Genomic DNA, 22,432 nt, shown 5'->3' on the forward strand with positions numbered 1-22,432 from the left:
TTACAGCACTGTCGCTGCAGATCATCATAATGATGGAATATATGGGTGCTTTTGGTGATAATACAACCTCAGGTTCAATCCTGACGAATTAAAGGTATGAGACTTTATGTACGTATATTTTTAATGTTTTGGATTGACACTCTTTAAAAGGTTTTGAGTACATCTGCCATAAATAAAACAAGTCATGATGCACTTATGTTAAAATTGAAAATAAAAGTCCTGCCTCTGGAACAAATACAACCCCATTAAATGCAACTTTAACCTCAAATAATACACAAACAGAGCAGTGACTATGTTTGAATGTTTAAATACTGTATAAAGCTTTGTTTCTGCATGTGATGAAGACAGTCATGTAGCTTATTGTTTTTGTATATTTCCAGACATTCCAGGACTTGGTGGCCGGATGAATTCCTCAGATATGAGTCCACTATCCTGGTCTTTCTTCACCCTGCTGACAGCTGCTTGCCAGAGTCCAGATGAATGCCAAAGGTATGATTTGCCTCTTCTTTATTGAGATTGACTCACACCCCCATCTCGCCTCATCCATCCTCCGGAGAATCCTAATGCACTGATACCAAGGGGGAATAATTTTTTTTTTCTTTACAATCTACTTAGCAATGATTTATTGATTGCGGCTTCCACCCTCACAGAGAATTACCGATCCTTTTTGGGAAATCAGATTTTCACACCTTTCATGAGTGTGTATGTGGCACAGGTCTCCTGAGACACTGTGAGGGGAAACTGACTTTGAGGAGCAGCCGTGTGTGAATCTCTGGTGTCACTCTTCTTCTGCCAATGGTATACCCAACGGATGGGCCTGTGATTCTCTGCTCCTCTCTCTATAGTTTTGCATTATTTATCAGTTGATAAATACAGTGTCCAAGCTGGATTTCAATATGTTTTCATTCCCTTTCAAACCCTTTAAAACACACACACACTCATATCATAAGCATGCAGAAGCCTCTCTGAGGCATAAGCAGTTCTTAGAAAAAAAAGAAAAATAATAAAAACAACCCCTGCCCTCATAGGAGGAGTCAGATTAGTGTGCTGAAAGCTTTGATGCTCCAGAATGTCAGCCCCGTGGATCGATCCAGCAAAAAACACATACACACCTGACCAATCAGAGTCGTCTATGTGTTGTGGACCTGCTGGGCACTGTGGTTTACAAGCTTCAAAGAGCTCCTTTTAATACACTGCTTTGATAGCCCTCAGCCTTCACTGACCCGCCGACCATCCACTGGGGAGCATTTTAGCTTTAGTGGAGTAGAGAGGGATAACTGCTGATCATATTAATGAGTGTGGAAAAAAAATCACTTCAAATGTTGACCACTTGTTTAAGTCTGAGCAGCAGACTTGCTGTTCCAAAGAAATGCACACAGTAGAGAATTAGTAACTAATCTAACAGATAAAACAAATGTTTATTGAACATAATAGACTTTATTTATTGCAGCGTACATGCATAAAGGTGCTTTAGTCAAAATGTCACTGAACTACTCATGTCCACAAATCCCTCTTTACCAAGAGGGAGGAACAGTTTGGTTAATAACCCTAAGGGGGAGACAAATCATCATCTACTATACTACACTCCACATTGAGGTGGAGAGAGGGGTTAGACAAATCATCATCTACTGTACTACACTGCACATTAAGGTCTATGAATATTTGTCAAATGCAGAAGGGTAGCACTGCAGGACAGTTATTCAAAAATAACTTCTACTTTAGAAGTAGTTGTCCCTCTTGGCCTGTGTCTGATGAAGCAACACAGAATGTAATGTTGAATTTTTAGTTATTTCTTGCTTTGAAGATAGTAAAATCTGCAACGGGGAAGCCTTTTTTTCCCAGTGTATTGTGCTTGAATTATTTAAAATTAATGGCAGTGCATGCTTACAGTACATTTCGGACAAATACAAATTATAAATTAAGTAGTAGAGGTTAAATAATAAGAGCCTTTAGTTTATTTTTCATTCAATTTAGTTTTTTGGGGGAAAAATTAAAAAACAGAATAACTAAGTGACATATTTAACTCATTAAAGTTTGATTGAAAAAATGTCATATTGTTATACCTGATATTAATTGTGAGTAACTTTCCTATAATACTCAAGTCATTACAATCACATTAAAAATTAATATTAAGTTCTGTCAGAAATCAGAAAACAGCTTCATGTATTTGCTTTCATTTTCTTTTTTGTCAAGTTTATTTTCAAAGCACATTAAAACAGTGTGAGCTCACAAAGTGCTTCACAGATAGAGGCTAAATAAAACCGTGTACTGAGACATAAAAGACTGTTATGATCACAAACATGATTACATCAAATACTGCACTACACGGCAACTTGTAACAGTGATAACAAGGATGATCCGGTCAGACTTGATGTAACATTTCTGTTTTTAAACTGAGAAAATAGAGGATTTTTTGCAGAAAATTAATATTTTTTTGAATGCATTCATTAACTCCTAATGTTATGTTCACAGGCAGACCAGCACATACTATAATATGGACACTACATTAAAGCTTAAATGAGCATGTGAAGCCTGAAACACAGTGGGTGTTCTTGAGGAAGATTTGAAAACTCAGGCTTTGATAATTCTTATATATTATATGTAGTGTCATAAATGTTTAGAGCATGCACTGGGCACAAGGGGAAAAATGGACAAGCAGAGAGTGCATTTGGGTGATTATAAAGCCTGCAAGCTGGGCTCATATTCTAGACTACATAATGATGTGTGTTTTCACTGAAGATGAAGTTTGCATGCAAAGAATGCTTAATTTTTTAAGTTCAAACATGGTCAAAGTTATTTAGTTTATTAAGATGTATGACCAAAAAAAGATCTTATGTTTGAAATAATAGAAATCCTTTTAGTTTAAAATACAACTAAAGGTGTCAATTTTCATAAAAGCTGCTGATTTATCTGTTGCCATTTGACTCACTGATTCATCAGGGAATTGTTGCAGATCTACTGGCATGTCTTTTTGCCTCTCTTATCTTCATCCAATCAAAAAGCATCACCATTACATTCCTCTGTTTATCTATTTGAATATCAGTCTATTCATTTTTCCCTCAACTTTTTTAACGACGTTTGCAAGTGGATTTTGTGTGCCCACATTTATGAAGACAATTGTGAGGTCTGCTTTGCCCTGCCACTGGTATAAACAAAGTAGATGATTTTGAATAGGATAAAACAAATGATGAGTATCAGTCATGTTTTTCTCTGTTCCATAACCAGAGGAGCCCGGAGTGCTGGAGTGAAGTGTGCCAGCCTGCATCTGAAACCCCATCTCCATCACAACACTGGGACAGCACTGGTGAGACCCCCAGCTATTAGCATGGCTATCTGATGACGTTCAGGACTCTCTGCAAACCGCTGATTATTTGGCCACTGGGGGTGTTTAGCGAGTGGGGGGTTGGTGGGTGGGTGGGGGGGGTCGAGTGCTTTTTCTTGTTTCTGCAACCTGTTCCTGAGCTGTGGCCAGACTGAGTGAGCAGAGAAGAAACAAGACAAACCTTCTCCCTCATGTCTGCTCCCACCAACCTTCTCACACACACACATCAAACTCACATTATGTCTTTAACCAGAGGTCTGAGGGTTACTGTATAAAAAAACTGAGCCAATCCGTCACACATCCCCTGCTTAGAATCAGTAATGTAATTTCTTATGTTAATTTTTAAAATATCCCTGTTTATTAGGGATTCTTACAATAAGATTATAGTTATCCCATTATGTGTAATTGCATTACTCCTTGGGCTTAAATTAATAAAAACACCCAATTTGGTAGCATGATTGCAAGTAGGCGAGGCTTGCTGTTTTGAAATGAAGTAATTAACAGCTGCGTGAGATGCTGAGAGATGTGTTGCCCCCTTATCCTGGAGCCTCAGAGGCCAGGGGAAGATTAGAGCTCTGATCTCATTCCCAGCACTTGTTTGGAGTCTGTCAGGAAGAGAAATGCCAGCATTAGAGAGGTACCGCCACACTCCTGATATGATGAAATAAGGAGAAAAGGGGAAAGGGAAAAAGATGGAGGGATGGACAGAAAGGCCCCTGCCCTTCTCTGAAGTGTCAGTAGCTTGTTTATTCTATTTTTCATCATAGCTGCTGGGGCAAAGATTCCCATTTTTTCCTTTATTTTTTCCCCCCACCTCGTAACAAAAACCACTGCTCTCATTTTTTATAAGGTCTTGCAAACTCTCATGCCCCAGTGAAAATTACATTGTGAAACGGTAGAAATTTCAGGGCTGCCTGTGCTCTGCCCTGTCCCTCTGAGCTTTCAAACAGTCAACAGACTGTGAAGAATAAATAATAAAAAACTATTGATTATTTTGATGACTGCAAGATTCAATTAGGTATTAATTTTGCCCTCCAGTGGACCTATCAAGCAACTCAAAGGAGAGGGGCAGGGGGGTTGGGGTGGACCCAAATGCATGCAGAGTGTGGCCAGGCTCAGACAGAGGGGAAAATGTGTTTACCTCGGCGGGCAGGGAGGTGCATTGATGCGCAGTGTCCCGCATTTAAGTGCTCCACAAATGAAGCGCTGATGACTAGTGACATTGTTACCAGGGATATGAGTATTGACCAGCCGGCTCACTCTTTTAACGACAGCTTAAACTATTTCTATTGATTAACATTTTCATAGATTATCATGTGTCATATCAAAGAGGGCTGACTCCCATGATGAGCACATTAAAAAGGCCCCTCTGGGCAGGAACTCATCGACCACCCTGATAGAAGTGGGGGGTGAGAGTTGATGGGTGCAGGGGGCAATATGAGGCTCATTCTCCCTTTTTTTTTTTTTCCTTTTCTGTCCCTATATGCACCGTTCACCTGTCCTTTGCTCTGATATATTTAGGTTGGCCTTGATTCATAAATAAGAAAGAGGGCCATAGTCCTGCTGGTGTGTGTCTGCAGCTCAGAGCCTGAGGTGGGATGAACACTGTCTGAGGAGCTCTCAAGTCAGAAGACACAAGGGGGAAGAGACAGAGGAAGAGACGGAGGGAGGGAGGGAGGGAGGGAGGGAGTGTGTGTGTGTGTGTGTGTGTGTGTGTGTGTGTGTGTGTGTGTGTGTGTGTGTGTGTGTGTGTGTGTGTGTGTGTGTGTGTGAGGGGGGGGGGAAGAGAGAGAGAGAAGGAGGAGGAGGTGGCATCTCCAGTGCCTGTCCGTGGAAGCAACCTCAGGCTTGAACCTGCGGTTGCCATTCAGATACACAAAGGTTGAGGAGAGTGCTCGTGGTTCAGCAGAAAGCATGTGCTAGCTGGTGGTGGCATGTTTTAGCTGCTCTGTAGACTCACTTCAACATTTGGACTTTCTGAAATCTCTATTTTTTATTCTTTTCTTCTGGAGCTTTGTTTAGGTAAGCGCAGGTTTCTGATGGCTTCTTTTCAAACTTTTATTTGAATGTTGGTAAAAGTTAAAAAGTACTCTATTCAGTGTTGGATTATCCTGCTTTGAAAACGTCCGGCTGGACGCATCAAATCCTTCGATGGCAATCATGTAATTCTTTTGAACAGGCTTTTTTAAAAATTAAATATCAATGTTTGAATGTTCTTCACTTCTCTCAATTTATTACCTTCCAGCATGTTCAGACAGATAATACTCTGATCATGTCATGTAGACGGTGTTCATTATTATCTATAAATGCTGACAAAAAATGAAAATAATTGGGAGAAAATTTTGGGAGCATCAGTGACTTCACCTCTCGTTTAAATCAGGCCTCAACTTCATATTGCGTCACACTCTACGGCAAAATGTCACAGCTGATCTCATTTTGTGTCCCTAAATATGTGTAAATTGATGTAACCACTGGTGTGTATTTTCCATCCTATCTTCAGATGTAGAATTATATTTGTTTCATGTATTTATCAGCGCACAGCCCATGAAGCTCTTTGTAGACTGCTGTCAGCTTAGTGTTTGCTGAAGATGAGGCACATGTCAGGTAGTAATGAGCCCTTGGAGATGGATGTATCACCGTTTTAGGACTGCAGGGTATAATGGTAAAGCCACGCGATCCGTAACAGTTCTTCACCAGGCAGCAGCCGGCAGTATCAGTGGGGAAGCACCAGCCTCAGATAAAAGAGAGAGCTGGAGAGGGAGGGAGCAGGAGAGAGAGGGAGAGTGATGAGAGAGCAATAGAAAGGAGAAGCTGGGTAGAGAGAGTGAGTAGAGGCATAGAGAAGGAGCCGGTGAGGCTGAGACGCTGAAGCACATCTAACCAGGGGTGTTTTCTCTTTTTATTTTCTCCTCCTTGTTTCCCACCTGGGCTCCCAGCTCCCTCCAGGATCCGATGATTACAGGGCAGCTGAGCAAGCCGCTGCTCTCCCTGCGCAGCGACATGAGCGCGGCAGAACTCCGGGCAGACGACAAAGCGGCCAGCCCAGACAGCGATCTGAACGACGAGCCCCTGCTCCTGCCCTCTGAGGCCACGGACAGAGACGGCACCCCCAACAAGCTCTACGGTAAGTGGGCTGAAAACTCCCGTGTGTCCCTGTGGCTCCTGAACGCTGCTGGCTGGGTTGTTTTAGACTGAGGTGAGGGGAACAGAGAGGGTCTCAGTGCTGGGACAGGTGTCAGCAGTGTCAGGCTGCAAACTAAGTTTGGGTACGATACACAAGTCAGCATTGGCTCTTTTAGAGCTTGGCTGCCTTTTAAGGGAAATTATATAATATGACATTTTTCTACTGTGAGATTTTTTTATAGAAATTTTAAGACTTAAGGACTTCACATATTCATTAAAGAGCAGTTTGTGTAGGAGTTAGTCAGGTTACTTCTAAGTTTGTTGACAGTCTAACACAATGTACCTTATAAAGATGCAGTGCCCTTTTATTTATCTTTCCTTTATCTTCATTTATTTTTAAAAACGAGTGGATAATTTTGATGGCTGTGGTTTATTCTCTGATGCATCATCTTTCCATCATTTTCCTTTACATTAAATATATTAAGAAGTTGACAGTCATTTAAGAGGCATGAGCTTTTTCTTCTTTGATCTTACCTTAATAACTTTGATGCTGTTTGATTATAAAATATACTTTCCCAAATTTTCAAATTCAGAAAAGTTTTGTTATTAGTTTTAATTTGAATTAAATTCAAAGAAATAAAAACCCTTGCAGATATAAAATAACTTGATGCCAATTGAAATTAAAGCATGCACTGTGTTCTAGAATTAGAGATGATCATCAGCTCATCAGCTGAAGATAATTATGTCAAGGTAATTGAGGACACTTATCATCTTACAGTAATTTACTTTTTCTTTTTGGTTCACTTCTGTATTTTTACTCTCTTTCCTCCATCCTCAGTTGTAAACTCTGTTTCTACATCAGCACGCCTCATTATTTTTGTACTTATAATTAATTGAGTTTCACACTGTGTTTTTGGCATTTTGCCTGTATCAGTGTGTTTTGTTTATATTATGAGGCACTGTTTTAGTCATGTGAGTTGAATTAGTCACTGGGCCTCATTATGAAGTAATAAACATAATTGTATTAATTACCAATTTAGCTTTTTCAATAGTAGGGTCTAATGAGTAGGTAAATTATTTTCTTGTTTGTTGCTTTATATTCATTTAAATCAGAATAATTAGAATCAGATTTTTTTAAATTCCACTGAACTCAGGTTGGACAGATTTCTTCTTGTGGAAAGAACCACAGAAACTAATATTTAGTATTTGATATCAAAGAAATTATTTCACCTCCCCTCGTTATTTATTAAAATGTACATCTTTTCTAAACAGATAAATTGTTTAAGTTTCACTTTGTTATGTAGAAGGAGTTAAGAATTTACTGACTTCCTATAAAGAGCTGATTTGATGAACATTTCTTCATCATTGTGTTTTTTTCATGATTCTATAAAAGTGACAAAAATCTCTTTCAGCTGGTTTTAGAAGTCTTTCTCTCAGTTTTTGCACCGATTGTTTTCTCCTCCTTTTGATGTTTTTTTCATCAGTTTTTTTTTCTCTTCATTTTTTGAAATTTAAAGCGTATATTTGCACATGTGTATGTCTCACTGTGTATGTGTCATTAGGAGATTTGGGGATTTAATTGCTTTACAGCTGTTTTGTGAGCTGATGCTACTCCAAACAGTGCGTACTGTGTGCTGTTCAAATGTGATTTCAGTAATGATTATCAATTTGTCTGTCTGTGTCTAGCAGAGTGTGTGTATATGTGTGTTTGTTGGGACGTGGCGGTGAGTGTAGTGTGGTGCCTTCACTGTGCACCAAGCTGGCTACACATTTGTGAATGAAATAAAATAATAATTTTTGGGCAGGGTTTGCCGAACATACATCTCAAATGGAATCAGAGAGAGCTCAGCTGTGCTTGAAATCCCTCTTTCTTAATAAGCCGAGGCTACATTCTTCTAAACAAGGAGTGTGTTCAGCAGGGTTTGAGTCAGAAGGGTTGCAATTTGGTTTAATAAGCATCAAGTCTTTCCTCATGTCTGATCAGTCTTCACCTGACTCCACTAATGGTCTTTGCTTCTCTTTCTCTCTCATAGACTTACACATAAAGCTTCTTGAATTTCATCAAACTGATGTTCTTTCATTTATGACAAATTTCTCAGTTAAAACTTTTTCGCTTTCTCAACATGCTGCTAATTTCCAGAGCCATAAGATTCTGCGTCTCTTGTTTGGCTGTCTGTGCTCTGCATGTGGTTGGTTGGAGCTGCTCCGGTGTAACTTGTGAATTTCAGTGAGAATGGTTTCTCTCCGCCCGGTGGCGGAGCCCTGGGCTGTGCCAGCGGCAGGCTTGGTTTGGGAACCGCTGCCCACATGACCTGACAGAGAGATCGGCAGGGAGTGACAAGGAGTCATGGTACAGTCGTGTCTCCTGCTGGAGGAAATAGGAAGGAAGAATGAGAGAGAGAGAGTGAGTGAGGGGGGTTGAAGAAGAGAGACTCAGCATCTTTCTATGCTTTTCCTTAAATGCTCCCAGACAAAGGGGGAGTGTGGTCGTAGTGATTTGTTACAACGGTTTTTCAGTCAGTTGAGAATAAGGATGTAAGTCTCTGGCAAAGGTTGTTTTGTTCGGTGTTTGGTTGAAGCTTGAGAGATAATATAGCAAGCTGCAGCTGATGGATTGTATACAAAGCTATGTACTGAATCAGTTATATTAAGCCTCACTTAAGCCAATTGAGTCAAACACATGTGGCCACAATGATAAATGCTTAAGCTGGTTAAGATTTGAAGTAAATCTTGTTTCTATTCAATGAGAAGTAACTCTTTGTGAGGTGTTTGGATCCTTTCATTAGAGAAGGTTGTATAAAGTGAGTTATGAAGATTGTATGAAAACAGTTCAGACTGAATTATGAATCTTTAGACCGGGTACATTGGAAGGATTTCATGTTCTTTTTGATTTATGTTGTTTTCATTGAGCCACATTTGCTTGTGGGTTTGAAGTGAACTGTTACAGTTGCAGGAGACTGTACTAAGTTTGCACCTCTCCAACTCCACTCCCCATTATCAAAACCACTCATCAGAAAGGAAGCCCAAATTTAGCTTCTCCAACAAGGACTTTCATTATTCACTTTTTCATTTTGCGCTTCTAATTTGCGCAGAAGCAAAATCTTAAGACTCTTTCCTTTTACTCTCATTGTGGCGAAGAAGAAAGAGGTAAGAGAAACTTTGGATTCCTCAGTTTCAGAAAGAAGAAAGGCGAGAAACTTTGCTCTCTTACTTTATCATAATCTCGCTCCAATTATACCAGAAGAACAATAGAATACAAAACCTAATTTGCTTCCATGCTACTCAATTTGCACTTTACATATTGTGTCAATAAAGAAAAGCTGATCATCAATGCAAAGGAAACTTAAGACATTTTCTCTAAGTTTAGAATAATGTTATTGCAGACGCCGTGCAAACAGAACACAGCGAGCTAATTTGAGCGATTCATAATTGGAAAAGTTGTGAATTTAGCTTGTTAGGCTTCAGCTTATGAAGTCTAGAGTTCATTATTCTCCCAGAAAGAGAGCTCTGATAAAGGTCTCTGTTGCTGAGGTTATCCACACATAACTGTACTGTACTCTGTTCTCTGGCATTAAAAGCCTGTGTTCAGTCTGAATATAGTGAACTGTTTAAATCACATTTGCAGCACAAGTTAAGGCGCTTGTGCACTTTGTGTTGCAAATGTTCTGTACATGTATTTTTGTAACATTTTGAGAGCCTACACCAACTTTTCTTTCTTACAGACTTGGTGTATGACTTTACTTTTAGTGCTGTAGTACTGCGTGCTCGTGTGTGTGCTAGTATGAGACGGAGAAGTCAGTGGGAGACAATGACAGTAGCGGTCATGTTTGTCTACAGTAAATTGTCCACCTTCTACACCCACCACATGCTTACTGCGGTGGTGAAAGGGTCGTTCTCCTCCTAAAAGCTCGCCTGTGCAAATAGTCTTCCACTTCAGCTAACAGGGGCTACGAGGCACCACAAACATCCTGCCGCCTTGTATTTATTCCAAGTAGAAGTGGACATTAGGTGGGAAAGCTGTGGTTAGTAGGGCAAGCAATTTTTTTTCAAAGGACGAGATGGTGTTGGATGCGTACAGTTTCTGTCTTCTCTTCTCAAGCAAATCTCCCCCTTTCAAACATCAACAGACAAGATAATAAGACACTCAGAGCACAATTCCGTATTATATTCAGCAACCAAAGGCTCATCTCTTGTCAGTTTGCATTTACTCTCCCAAGGATGTGACGCTTCTATCATCATGCTGTCAAAGGGAGCCAGGCTGGAACGACAGGAGCACTCATTTCACACACTTACTGTCTACATGAAATGGTCTGCACTTATACGGATTCTGCCAAAATGGTGGAACATTTTCACAAAGGTCACCTAGAGACCCCCCTCCCTAAAAATGAATCTTTCATTGATTCCTGGTATTGGAGGTCATTCTGAACAAAAAGTCCACAGCGAGTGCTACATCAGCTTTAATGCTGCACCTATTTTTTTTAATGTATTACAGGATTATTAAACTTTGTTTACAAGCTTGGATTAGTGAGGTTAATTTCATCTAAGTATGCACACAGGACCAACTTTACTGTACTTTGTTCCCCTGCTCCATTAATGTTCTTTAAATGATTCTCACCATGCAAAGTTTCATAAACATTGTTTCAGATTAATCAGTGTGTCTTGTACATTTTTGATTTATTTATTTATTTATTATTTATTTAAAAGGACCATGCATATTAATTAACACTTCTGTAAATATGCCAGAGTTAGCCAAAAGGCTAGTTTACATCCGTAGTCCCTTGCCAGATGTTAAAAAGGCTCCCTAAAAAGATCAAGATTAAACAAAGATAAAATAGAGTAAAATAAAATCAAAATAAGAAGGTAGAGGAGAAAACAAAAACAAAAACAAACAAAAAAGAGAAGAAAAGAAAAGTACAAATAGCACCATATGATTAAAAATGACTAAAAACCACATAAGGACAGGATATGACAGTCTTTGAGAAAGTGTCCATGGACATAAAATACATGGAGCAAGACAATCAGGAAGCAGCAATGAGGAAATGTTAAAGAAGTCATGCAGACACAACAGGACAACAGTTAAAAGTGCTGTACATATTTGCATCTGGCAGTGACTATGAATCATCAAACTAGCTGCATGCAATTCAAATGAGGCAATGTATAGACTGAGCGACAGATTCCATCATAATGTTTCATAATTTCATAATTCCACATTAATCTTTATTTTTCTCATTTCTTAGTGTTCTGCCACTTTGCATACTACATTAGAATAAGCATCCTACAGGTGGAAAACATCAGATCATAATGGACTGTGGTGAAAAAACTTTAAAAGTATCTGGAGAACTCTCAAAAGTTTTAACCCTTTGACAGTCATTTTTTAATGCAATTATTATTGTAAGTAAAGTCACTTTCTTGTGTGCATACTTCATGGTATTATGTAGAGTAGCTATGGAAAAATCACTGTGCTTAATGCAAAACTCTCTATTGCTTTTACAATTCATAAACACAGAGAGACAGGCACACACACACACACACACACACACACACACACACTGCTGGAGGCATGAGTTCTTATTATTTTTGTGTAATCAGCTTAGCGAGCAGGATGCATGGTGGGATAGGCTGCTTGCTGATGCAAAGAGCCTCATAATGTTGTGTGCTGAGGTTAAGTAATAAAGTGGCGCAAAACCCAGCGCTGAATGGGCCATGCTGGATAAATAAGAGTGGATAAAGGAGAGCGAAGGAGAACAAGCCTCTCCCCAGGAGGCGGATCTCATTATGGGGATTTCAGCTGTCTGCGCAAACTTGAAAACAAGCTTAATGCATGCCTATAAAGCAGGTGTAATACATTTGCTAATGTGCCCGCAAGTGCCCACGGCGACAGCAACACAGTCGCTGTGTGCGGCATGCAGGACAGGGGGAGATGAGCACAATGCTTGTTTTTTCCATGTAAACAGCAGCAAAGGTCATCTGATTTCAGGTAGGCTTGGTTATGCAGAAATGACTTTGAGCAACACATGGAACTTCAAAAAAAAAACACTGACATTGTAATTCTCCCTGCGTTGTTTTGATTTCAAGTCAAAGTATTGCAAAAAAAAAAAAAAAGCAGATTAAAAGTTCTGTAGGTGCATCGCTGTGGAGAAAATAAATTGCATTTCAATATGCCTTTATTTTTAGTTACACAACTTCTTTAAGTTGGGAAATCATGTTCAAAAAAATCTTACATGATATGTAGCATGCGCTCCATAACCAATATCAATACGCCTTTCATGTAGAGCTAACAAAGAGGCATCACATCTCCTGGCACCGACACGGTTGGTGTTGTTGAGATGTAATTGAAGCTGCAAGGGTCACATTTTCGGAATAGAAATTACAGACTTGTCTTTGACTTGTGTGGCGTGAACCAGAGATGCATCCAGCAGCCCTTGTGTCCTTCACAAGCCTTTATTATTTATAACGCTCGCTCTTTGAGCAATGACCAGTACTAATGCATAACCTTCTGTCCTTCTGGCTGATTCGCTTCCTTTGAAACCAAAGATTGAGGCAGGAGAAGTGGGTGTATGGTGGATGAGGCAGGGGTGTGGGCGGGCTGAGAAGGGAAGAGGGGAGGGGAGGGGGGGGCGCTGGTATAGGGCAGTGGAGATCCAGGCTATCGAGAAGTTATTATGTTTTTTTCCTTTATATCTGAGGATGTGGAATAACACTGTGATGATTCTTTTCTCCAGAATAGAGTTATGTGCTTCAAAGCAATACTATTTCCTGACGTCCCTCCTTCCACTATTTGTCTGCTCCAAGAATAATGTGCCGGGAGGGGCGGGGAGGAGTGGGGTGGGTGTCTTTAAGCTACATGATTATTTGCTTGTTTCCACCTTTACCCACTCAGTTCTGTAAATATCACAGCATGGAGGGAATACAGCAACAACTAATACAGGACTTTGTTCAGATAAACTCATTTCTACACTCTCTCTCTCTGTGAAGCTCAGGTTCAGTGCAGGTAAGATATTCTCTGTGCAGCTTGTATCACCTGATGTTATCCTACAGTGATTGAGCCGGTGCTGCAGCGCTGGTGTGATCCATTGTTATTACACCTCTATGACAGAAGGAGCGGGTGAGGAGGGGGGAGGAGGGGATGGCTTTGAGGGGGCAAAGGGGTAGAAAGTGGGACATAGGCAGCATTAGTGCCAGATAGCCTGGGGGCTCGGACTGATGTGTCAGGCATGACATGTGGGTGTCTAGCCCCTCACATGCACACACACACACACACACCACACGCACGCACGCACACACGCACACACGCACGCACGCACGCACGCACATACGCACACACTGCACTGGACTGTTCTCACACCCCACTGGCTCCTTCAGATGTCCATCAGCTGACCAGACGCAACACAAGATGGACCAAAAAACAAAAAGACGCTTAAAAGTGTAATTACAGATTGAAGAATCTGATTTAAACTCTTCATATTTTCAATTAACCCTCCTGTAATGTTGCAGGTCAAATTGACCCTTTTTAAAGTCCATTTTAGGCAATATATGCCTTCCAAACCAGCTAAATGCAGCATGAAAATCTGGGCAGCATGTGACAGAAGAGGTGTCTCTTGTTAATTTATCAACATCGCTTCATGAAAAATACATAAAATCAAAATGTTAAATACAATAAACAAAAATCTTTGTCATAAAAAACTATTGTATTAATATTTAGGCCTTTCCAATCTACATTTAAAAAAGTTTTCACATTAATTGTAATGAAAAACGAGTGAGTTATCCTCATTGAACCATGATCTGTGAGAATTTAAGAACACCAATGTGCTAAATCTTGATTTAAATGGTTAGTAATGGAGTTAAACATTACTGTGCATGGGATTTTTTGGGGTTCTGACACTTTTGGATAATTGAATATGCCTCAGGTCAAATTGACCCAGGAACATTATTGCTGTTCCAGAGAAACGAACATAACAGGAGGGTTAAACTTTAATCCTGCTAAATAATGGGAGTCAAACCTGTCTTTTTGAACTCACAGAGCCAAAGTTCAAATGATTACTCCATGATATAAGCCTTTTGGATTCACTATTTTCTGTCTTATATATCATGCAAAAATCTCTTTTTTACCATTTTTGTCATCTTTTAGGTTTTTTGCCTTTATTTGATAGGAATGCTTGAGGGAGATGGGAGATGTGGGGATTAGAGATGTAACCTTTGTTATGGGGCCCCTTCTCTACCAACAAATCTTAACAGTCACCCTTAGATCATTAACTTTGTCCAACCAAAAGCTCTAAAAATCAAGTATTTTTCGTTTGATCACCCAACTGATTGATATTCATTCTGCTCTTGTTCCAAGAGCCTTGGGTGTCCACACAAACTATGAGACGAAGACCTTTTTCCAGCGTAGGGTTGCGAGCAGCCAGCCGCAGAATCCTATTTACTGCAAATATCATTTAAGTAATTTAAGGGGAGGAGCCACAGAGAAGCAGGCGTCTCCTAAAAGGCTTACAGCGCTCTAAAGCTAGTCTTCATCTCAGCGTCCTGCCATAAAAGGATGAGGAATCGTTTAGATTGTTATTTCCCTCTTTCAGCCCTGAGCTAATCAGGTTGACTTTGCTTTGGGAATGAGGAGGACGCTCCAGAACAGATGTGCTCATGTGCAAAGTGTCCCAAGTCCACTGTGAAGATGCAACACAAAAGCCCTCTTCTCCCCTCCCCTCCTCTCCCTCCCTCCCTCCTCCACCTCCTCCTCTCCCCATCACACCATCTCTCCTTCTTGACCTTTGAATCGGGCATTGCCTCTTCTCACCAATTTACCTCCCTCTGGTCCCTCTTGTGCTTGTGCAGCTTCTTCCTGCTCCACTCCAGCTTCGAGGGAGAGACAGGTAAGAGCTGGAGCCGAGCACACTCATGTCAGAGAGCCTTTTGGTGAAGACCTGTGGCCATGAGTGAGAGCATAAGTGTTGGAGCACAGGTCCTCCCTGCTCTGAGCATCGTTTGCTTACAGATTCTCCACCCGTTCATCAGAAACTGAGGATTTACGTCTTCAGACTCAAGTGTACTATTTTCTTTTGTTTACATTTAGCACCACCATTGCATCCTCTCCCTCTCTGCCCTTCTTCTTCGTCATCATCTTCTGTCCTCTGAGTCTTCCCCTCTCTGCTCTTGGCTTAACAATCACCTCAAAAATAGTCGCAGAACTGCTGAGGTGTAAAATCCTTTCTGTTCGGCACCACCTCCGATGTAATTCCTTAACTCCATAATTCCACTTTGCGCCCGAATAATAAATGAGATGTATTTTTTTCTCCCTCCCCCTGTAAGGTCTACGCCCTTGCACGATGAGGAATCAGGCTTTAATGTCGAGGGGCCCGCAGAGATTGCCGCGGCCTCTTCTCCCTCTTGCCCTGCGCTGGGCTCTTAATTAAGGAAATGACAGCTCTCCTAGCAGCAGCAGGAGCCATAATGTGGCTAATAGTGTTACAGGCAGCCACTCAAAAGTCAGTCTCTGGTGATTTTCTATCCACAGGAACGCTATCGAGCTATCCTTAGCAGCTTCTTCGCCCCAGCCTCTAAACAGAGTATTACTTCCCTGCTGGCCCAGAGGGAGCCATCTGACTAAGAGCACCTGGAGTTATTGGCAGCAGATTATGCCCTGCGTTATTGTTGAGGGCCTTGGTGGGAGTAATGAAACTCTGAGCTAAATCACTGGTGATTTGGGCTCACTTGCATTCTACAAGGAGTTAAGTAAATCACTATAAAGCCCCTGGCTGCATATTACACTGCAAAAAAGGGTAGCTTGAATATAGGGTAAAAACAAAACTTAAATCAAGGTAAAGATTTGTTAAAACTAGTGAAATTATCTGTCCATGCAGCGAGTTAATTGTACTTGACAAGAAATCTTAAAATGAGATTGTTAAATCTAGAAATAAGCAGGCTCTGAAAAGTATTAAAAAGGGTTGAAATAAGTAGAATATGCTGATTTTTAGCTCAAACTACTTGAAAACAAACTTCCCACAGCACAGTTATAAGTGAAATATACTGAATATAAGCAAAGACAATCTCATTTATTTATTTTGTATACTTAATTTGAGCAAATTAAGGCCTGGGGACAAGAAAAACACCAATTTAAGTAAAAAATAACTCACTATTAGATACTACTACTACTATGATTGGTTTCTTGATATAAGCTGGCTCATCTTAAAATAAACCCTAATCCATCTTAAAACTAAAATCTTAAAAACAGTTTGTATTATTAGAATATACCTCTGAAATTGTTCTACAGAAACCACAACAGCAAGCTGGATTACTGGCAACATTTAATAAATGTCAGGATTAACAACATATAACATCAAGAACACTTTAATAGTGGCTCAGGGTTGATGCATACTTCAAGACATTTAAAACAGTCTTTAGAGCCAAACCAAGACAAATATATCACCATACAGCAGAACTATGAGCAATCAATAAGATACAAGCTAAACTGTGTCTTGAATAGATGCCTTATGTGTAATTCTTAAATCAAGCAACTTGAAGTTGTTACTCAATCTTGAAACAAGTTTTGTTTTGATGAGACTTTAGGTGAGACAACCAATGTAGCTTAACTTAACAGTCATTCACTCAATTTAAGATTCCCAGACTAATTGAGACAAAGAAGACATGCTCATAATAAATTTAAGATTCAATCATACACACAAAGATTAAAAACAAGTAAATAACTCCAAAAACAAGGTCATTCATCTAACATGTCTCAATCTAAGAATCACAATCTTGGCAAGTGCCTAATTATTTGCAGTGTACAGGCTTCTCTTTTCCATACTGCCTCATGCTTTGTTTGTAACATACATCACTTTTTAGATGTGATTCAGGTTGCTTTAGATACAGAGAATGAATCTGAAATGATCTGTCACTCTGCATTTCTGTCCCCCCCCCCCCCCCCCCCCCCCCCCCTCTCAGCTCGCTCTGTAATGCCACATCAACTTTCCGAGTGGTATTAACAAAATCGATGGTCAAACAATCTGGGACAATTGGCCGTGTATTGACGGAATTAAACCTTGTGTATGATGTGGCCTGTTGTTTATCAGTGCCCATCCTTTACGCTTCAACAGATCACTGTCTGACAAACGCTTCACAACTCATGCTAGATAATGGAAAAATACACTCCTCTGCATTCTATAATTTCTTTCTACCTCAAAAAATTGAATTTATTCTAGCTATTAAGAATGTAATTACTTCTAATCTTCAGTCGTTCTTAATGTGATCACATGTGAAATTATTTTCCATAGATTAGATTTCAGTGGCAAAATGATTGACAACATCTTAATAGCAAACACATGCACTCAGCCAGACATTTTCAAAAGCACCATTATAAAAATGGGGGGTTGGCTGTTCATTGTGAATAGCCTGAATCGTTACCAGGCCTCTCTCGCACGTCTGACAACTTACATAATGCATTTCCACTAAAATAGCTTAAGTGTTAAAGCTTCTTTTATGGGCAGAAATTGATTCATGAATGCAGCGAGGCGAAAGCTAACACGAACACAAAGCTTTCAATAACACCCATTTTATTCAGACTGTCAATGTATGAAGCGGTTGCATTAGACAAGGTGGCATGCTGATTGCTTTATGAAATCCAGGCTAATTGTTTTGTGGTGTAGTCCTTGGGGCACCCTGCATTAAGACAGGCCGAATGAAGTCAAATAAATATAGCTCTTTGCCCCCCAACCACCAAGCACACACACACACACACACACGCACACACAGACATTCTGCCTTGTGTGCCATTGAAAGTCGCTCTCCAGTGGCCACTTTGGTGATCAATGAAAGACAATTTATATAGTGGTGGATATTGGCAATATTTCCATGACATAAGTCAGATCAAATTGCACTCTGTGGCCTGTAATAAATCTGATTATTTCACTTTCATAAAACGCATTTTCACAGAAGACACCATTATGTTAGTGTCGGTATGAATGTGGAATTAATTAGACTTATTTCATCTCATTATGTACATCTTCTGCATGTCAGGCAAGGCCATGAAAAATCCTACTTTCATTTTCTTTTATGAACTAAAGTGTATTTGTTATTCAGAATACAGATTTAACATCATTCACCAGCAGTTAAACTGCTCAGGAAATCCAAAGAGGTGATGAAGCCTGCATGTCCCAGATAAATGTAAAGACATACTGAAGGTGAATCGCCTGCTCTTTCATGCGTTTGGCCTCTTCTTTCATCTCTCCTCACATCAATACATCCATTCATCGCATTTTTGTCCATTGTGTATCCCGAGTATAATCATGGTATCAGAGGACTTTCTTTATCATAAAGTTTCTCTTTTTTCCCCCTTTCATATAGTGTTCATCGTCATCAGGAAATCTATTCAACAATTTATCCGGTCATTCACAGTGGATAAGTTCATTTTTCAAAGAAAATCAAAACATGTACAAAGATTCGAGTAATAAAGAAGAATTGAGGATTGACTCCCTGGATATTTCTCCTGTCAGCTATTTAATTTAGTTAAAGAAATTACAGAAACCCTTCGGGGGGAAGATGTGCATGTGTATTTATTTATTATCGATCTCTCCCCCTGCGATAAATGTATTAACGTTACAGATATTTGCAAAGGGATGAAGCTTTCTAAGTTATTGTGAAATGATGCAATGAAAGGCATCAAAGAATCATTACTCAGAAAGTCTCCTGCTCTGTTTATGAGACATTATTCACTGCCACTATCTTAAATACAGCCACAAGGTTCGCAGCCTTTTAATGAAGTTATGAAGACACTCCCTCCTTCATTAGAGCTGAATATCTTCATTCAGATGATTGTCATTGTTATGATGATAACTGGATAATTCACTGGTGTAAAGGTGGTTAAGAGGCACTTCTGTGGTTATCAATGTAATCACAGCATGGCAGCTACATTTAGAGATTCCTTTGGGATGGTTGGAAAGTTTGTGTTACTGAGAATACAAATTACATAGTTTTAAGTCAATTTTAAGAGAGGAACAACTCTTATTTGATCACTACTAAAATGAGAGTTAACTGCTGAGTAGGATTGGCCTGATACATTGGCTGAGAGACTGTAGTGGCCAATTTCAGCCCCACATATCAGCCTATCTCAAAATAACTTTGCAGTGGCAGATATCACATAAATGGTAAGCTTGTAATCGCCTCCTGTAAATGTTTTGCCTGTAGAAAGAAAAAAACTGAATTTGCATGAAAACAGCACAAGAGCTGAATGGTTGCCCCATTAGTTTTAGTAATTAATCATAATTTTTGTTTACATGTTTTTATTTTACTGCTTTCCAACATTTTTGTACAGTATTTAACAAACAGTATTTATTTGATCAAAATGCACTGTAAACTGCTTTTAGGGGTACAGTTAAGCTCAGTAGTTCAAGTTTGCACCCCATGTATGGAGGCTGTAGTCCTTGATGCAACGACCATGGGTTTGATTCCAACCTCAGCCCTTTGCTGGGTGTCATTCCCTACTCTCTCCTCCCAATAAAGCTGTCCTATCAAATACAGGTAAAATAACCCCCAAAAATTAATGTATAACACCCAACTGCTTGGGGTGCACTGGTTGATGGCAGTATCCTCACTCTGACATCTCTCCCAAAGTGCATGTCCACTGCATGTGTGTGTGCATGATTGTATGTATATACCAAAAAAACTGTGCGTTTAGCATGATCGAAAAACAACACAAGTGAAAAAATTGAATTTCCCCCCTGGGGATTAATAAAGTACGTTTCTTTCTTCTTAAAAATAAATAATTTACTTGTGTATGTAAAATGTATGGAGTCTTTTTATTGAAAAGCAGCTCAATTAAAAAAAAAAAATTAAATGTAAAAGAAAATCTAAATTAAATTTGTTTTGGGTCATTTTGTGTAACCTAATTTGTGCTCCCTCAAAGATAGTGTAATGAAGGCCTGAATTATACAAACAATGCCCATTTGTCGTATTATGGGGAACATAAATATATAAAGATTAATTTTGGTCCATGGCCCAGACAGGCTAGTCCATGCCAAAAAAGCAACAATCACCAGTTTAAAAAAAACCAAACACTGATATCAGAAATTCCTGTCGTTGAAGTTTTTATTTTTCACATTGGAATCAGCATTGGCCCTGATATCCTCAATCAGTGCATCACTACTGCTAAGAGACAAAACCTCTCATGATGCCAGTGAAAAAGAAAATATATAGCCTCATAATATCCAATCCCCAAAATAAATGTCAAATTACACAGCGGATTATGATGATATTGTACTTTATCTGTAGCTTCACATCGCCTCTAATACAGCCTCAAAGTCTCTTCCTGTGTCCTCAGATTGATCTTAATTCCAGATACTGAGTGCACAGGGTGGGGCCGTGCGCAACGTGATCCATTATGGGTGAAATAATTGCTGAAAAGAGACTGGCCTGTCAAAATATCCACTGTGTTGCGAGGCTGATAAGCGAGAGGATGTGGACCTTCATCGAGGAAGCAGGGCCAGCCAGCCAGCCAGAGGTAGAAACCAGCAAGAAAAGCAGGCTTCCCCTTGGGCTTTCACATCAGCCATCAAACGCTTGAGGTTGCTTAGGTCATGCCATTCACCAATTATTTGGATTTTATGTAAAGATGAAATGATTTCAGTTGGCGGAGGGGAGTTTAAAATCTAATGCGTAAATAAACTTGACAGGCAATGAGATCTTTCTGGCGAGGCTTTTCAATAGTGCATTTTGTATGAAGCTTTTATGAAAGGACTGGAGACCCACTGCATGCCATGTATGTTTAACAAGAAAAAGCCTATTCATCCTTAAAAGACACAATACACCACAGCTTTATTCTTCATTTAAAAGCAGTGATATTCCATTTAAGAAAATCGATCCGGTAGAGGAAATGTGATTACATTTTTTTTTTTAATTCATCGCCAACAATGTGCGGTTTAATAAGAGTGTGTGGCCTTCAAACAAGTTTCCGCACGGATGGTTCTGCTTCATCTACAAAATTCACTTCATTCAGGGGACAAGCTGTTGTATGAAGACAGTGCAGTTAGAGATTATTTTGTATTCACATTTGTGAAGGTTTTTTTGATCAAACATTCAGAGCTGGGTCTTGGTTATTCAATTACAAAATGGCACATAACCTTTTGTAAGACAATACCGCAAATGTGTTCAAAAGTAAGCAAGTCAAACTTATTGTGCTCGTAAATTGACTTTTCAAACTAGGAATAATAGAAGTTAAAAACACAAGACAGCCTGGAATGCTCAGGCTTTTTAAGAGGAAATGGCTTCATTCAGCACGTCTTGTGCAGTGTCCTAATAAGTGCATAATACATTCAACACTTAAAAGCCACTTTGGATTTGCTACTGGGGCACAAAACACCTGAAACAAAATGTTAGATTACTAATACTAATTACGCACTTTGACTCTGAAATATTTTACAATGTAGAAGTTAACAAAAGACGACTTCATAACGATGACTCAAAGAAAAAACGTTCATTTCATGGAAATCTGCTGCAGAGTGACTTAAGGACAACCTGGTTAAAGCAAATATTTAAAGCTTACAAGTCGTCATCTGAAAAATAACTGAAGTTGTCGATGATCCAACTGAATAAGATGAATCTGAGAGATGTTATCCACTGTAGGAGGGAACAGGGGTTTCGTTTGTAATAGCTGTCACCTTCTCAGAGGGCTTGTAAGCTTTTTTTTTTCACCATCTCCCAAAGTTTGTCTATGAAAATCAATGTCAGGTTGTTTTGTGTGGTGTACCTTGTGTTTGTTCCTTTTTCTTTTATAATGTTTGATCAGTTTTAAACTTAAAAATCACATCTGAATGTAAATGTTTATGAACTTCCTGTTTTTTTAACAGCATCAACTGTTTGTCAATGGCTTCAAAGCAATTTCTGGTTCAAGTCTTTGTACGTTCATGCTTCAATAAGGTTTACATTCTCCTCACATCGAGGGGGAATTCACCAAGCAAATTGTGCTAACAACGTCCACAAAGTTCAACAGCTCTGAGTAGTTTT

At 39.6% G+C, this 22,432-nt stretch overlaps 1 protein-coding gene across 10 annotated transcripts in view; it reads left to right on the plus strand.

Annotated features, from left to right (window-relative positions):
* Positions 1–22,432, plus strand: part of pou6f2 (POU class 6 homeobox 2) — an 89,577-nt gene that overhangs the window by 1,088 nt on the left and 66,057 nt on the right. For 6 of the 10 annotated variants that reach the window (XM_034707025.1, XM_034707018.1, XM_034707024.1 and 3 more), the window contains exons 2-4: positions 381–489; positions 3,226–3,304; positions 6,259–6,446. In XM_034707025.1, the coding sequence (XP_034562916.1) occupies positions 6,275–6,446 (172 nt within the window). In that variant the 5' untranslated portion in view covers positions 381–489; positions 3,226–3,304; positions 6,259–6,274. The remainder of the gene's footprint in view (positions 1–380; positions 490–3,225; positions 3,305–6,258; positions 6,447–22,432) is intronic. The other 4 variants (XM_034707022.1, XM_034707020.1, XM_034707023.1 and 1 more) reach the window with 2 other exon arrangements.

The sequence above is a fragment of the Notolabrus celidotus genome, chromosome 17 (genome assembly GCF_009762535.1).
Source record: "Notolabrus celidotus isolate fNotCel1 chromosome 17, fNotCel1.pri, whole genome shotgun sequence".
Classification (NCBI taxonomy): domain Eukaryota; kingdom Metazoa; phylum Chordata; class Actinopteri; order Labriformes; family Labridae; genus Notolabrus; species Notolabrus celidotus.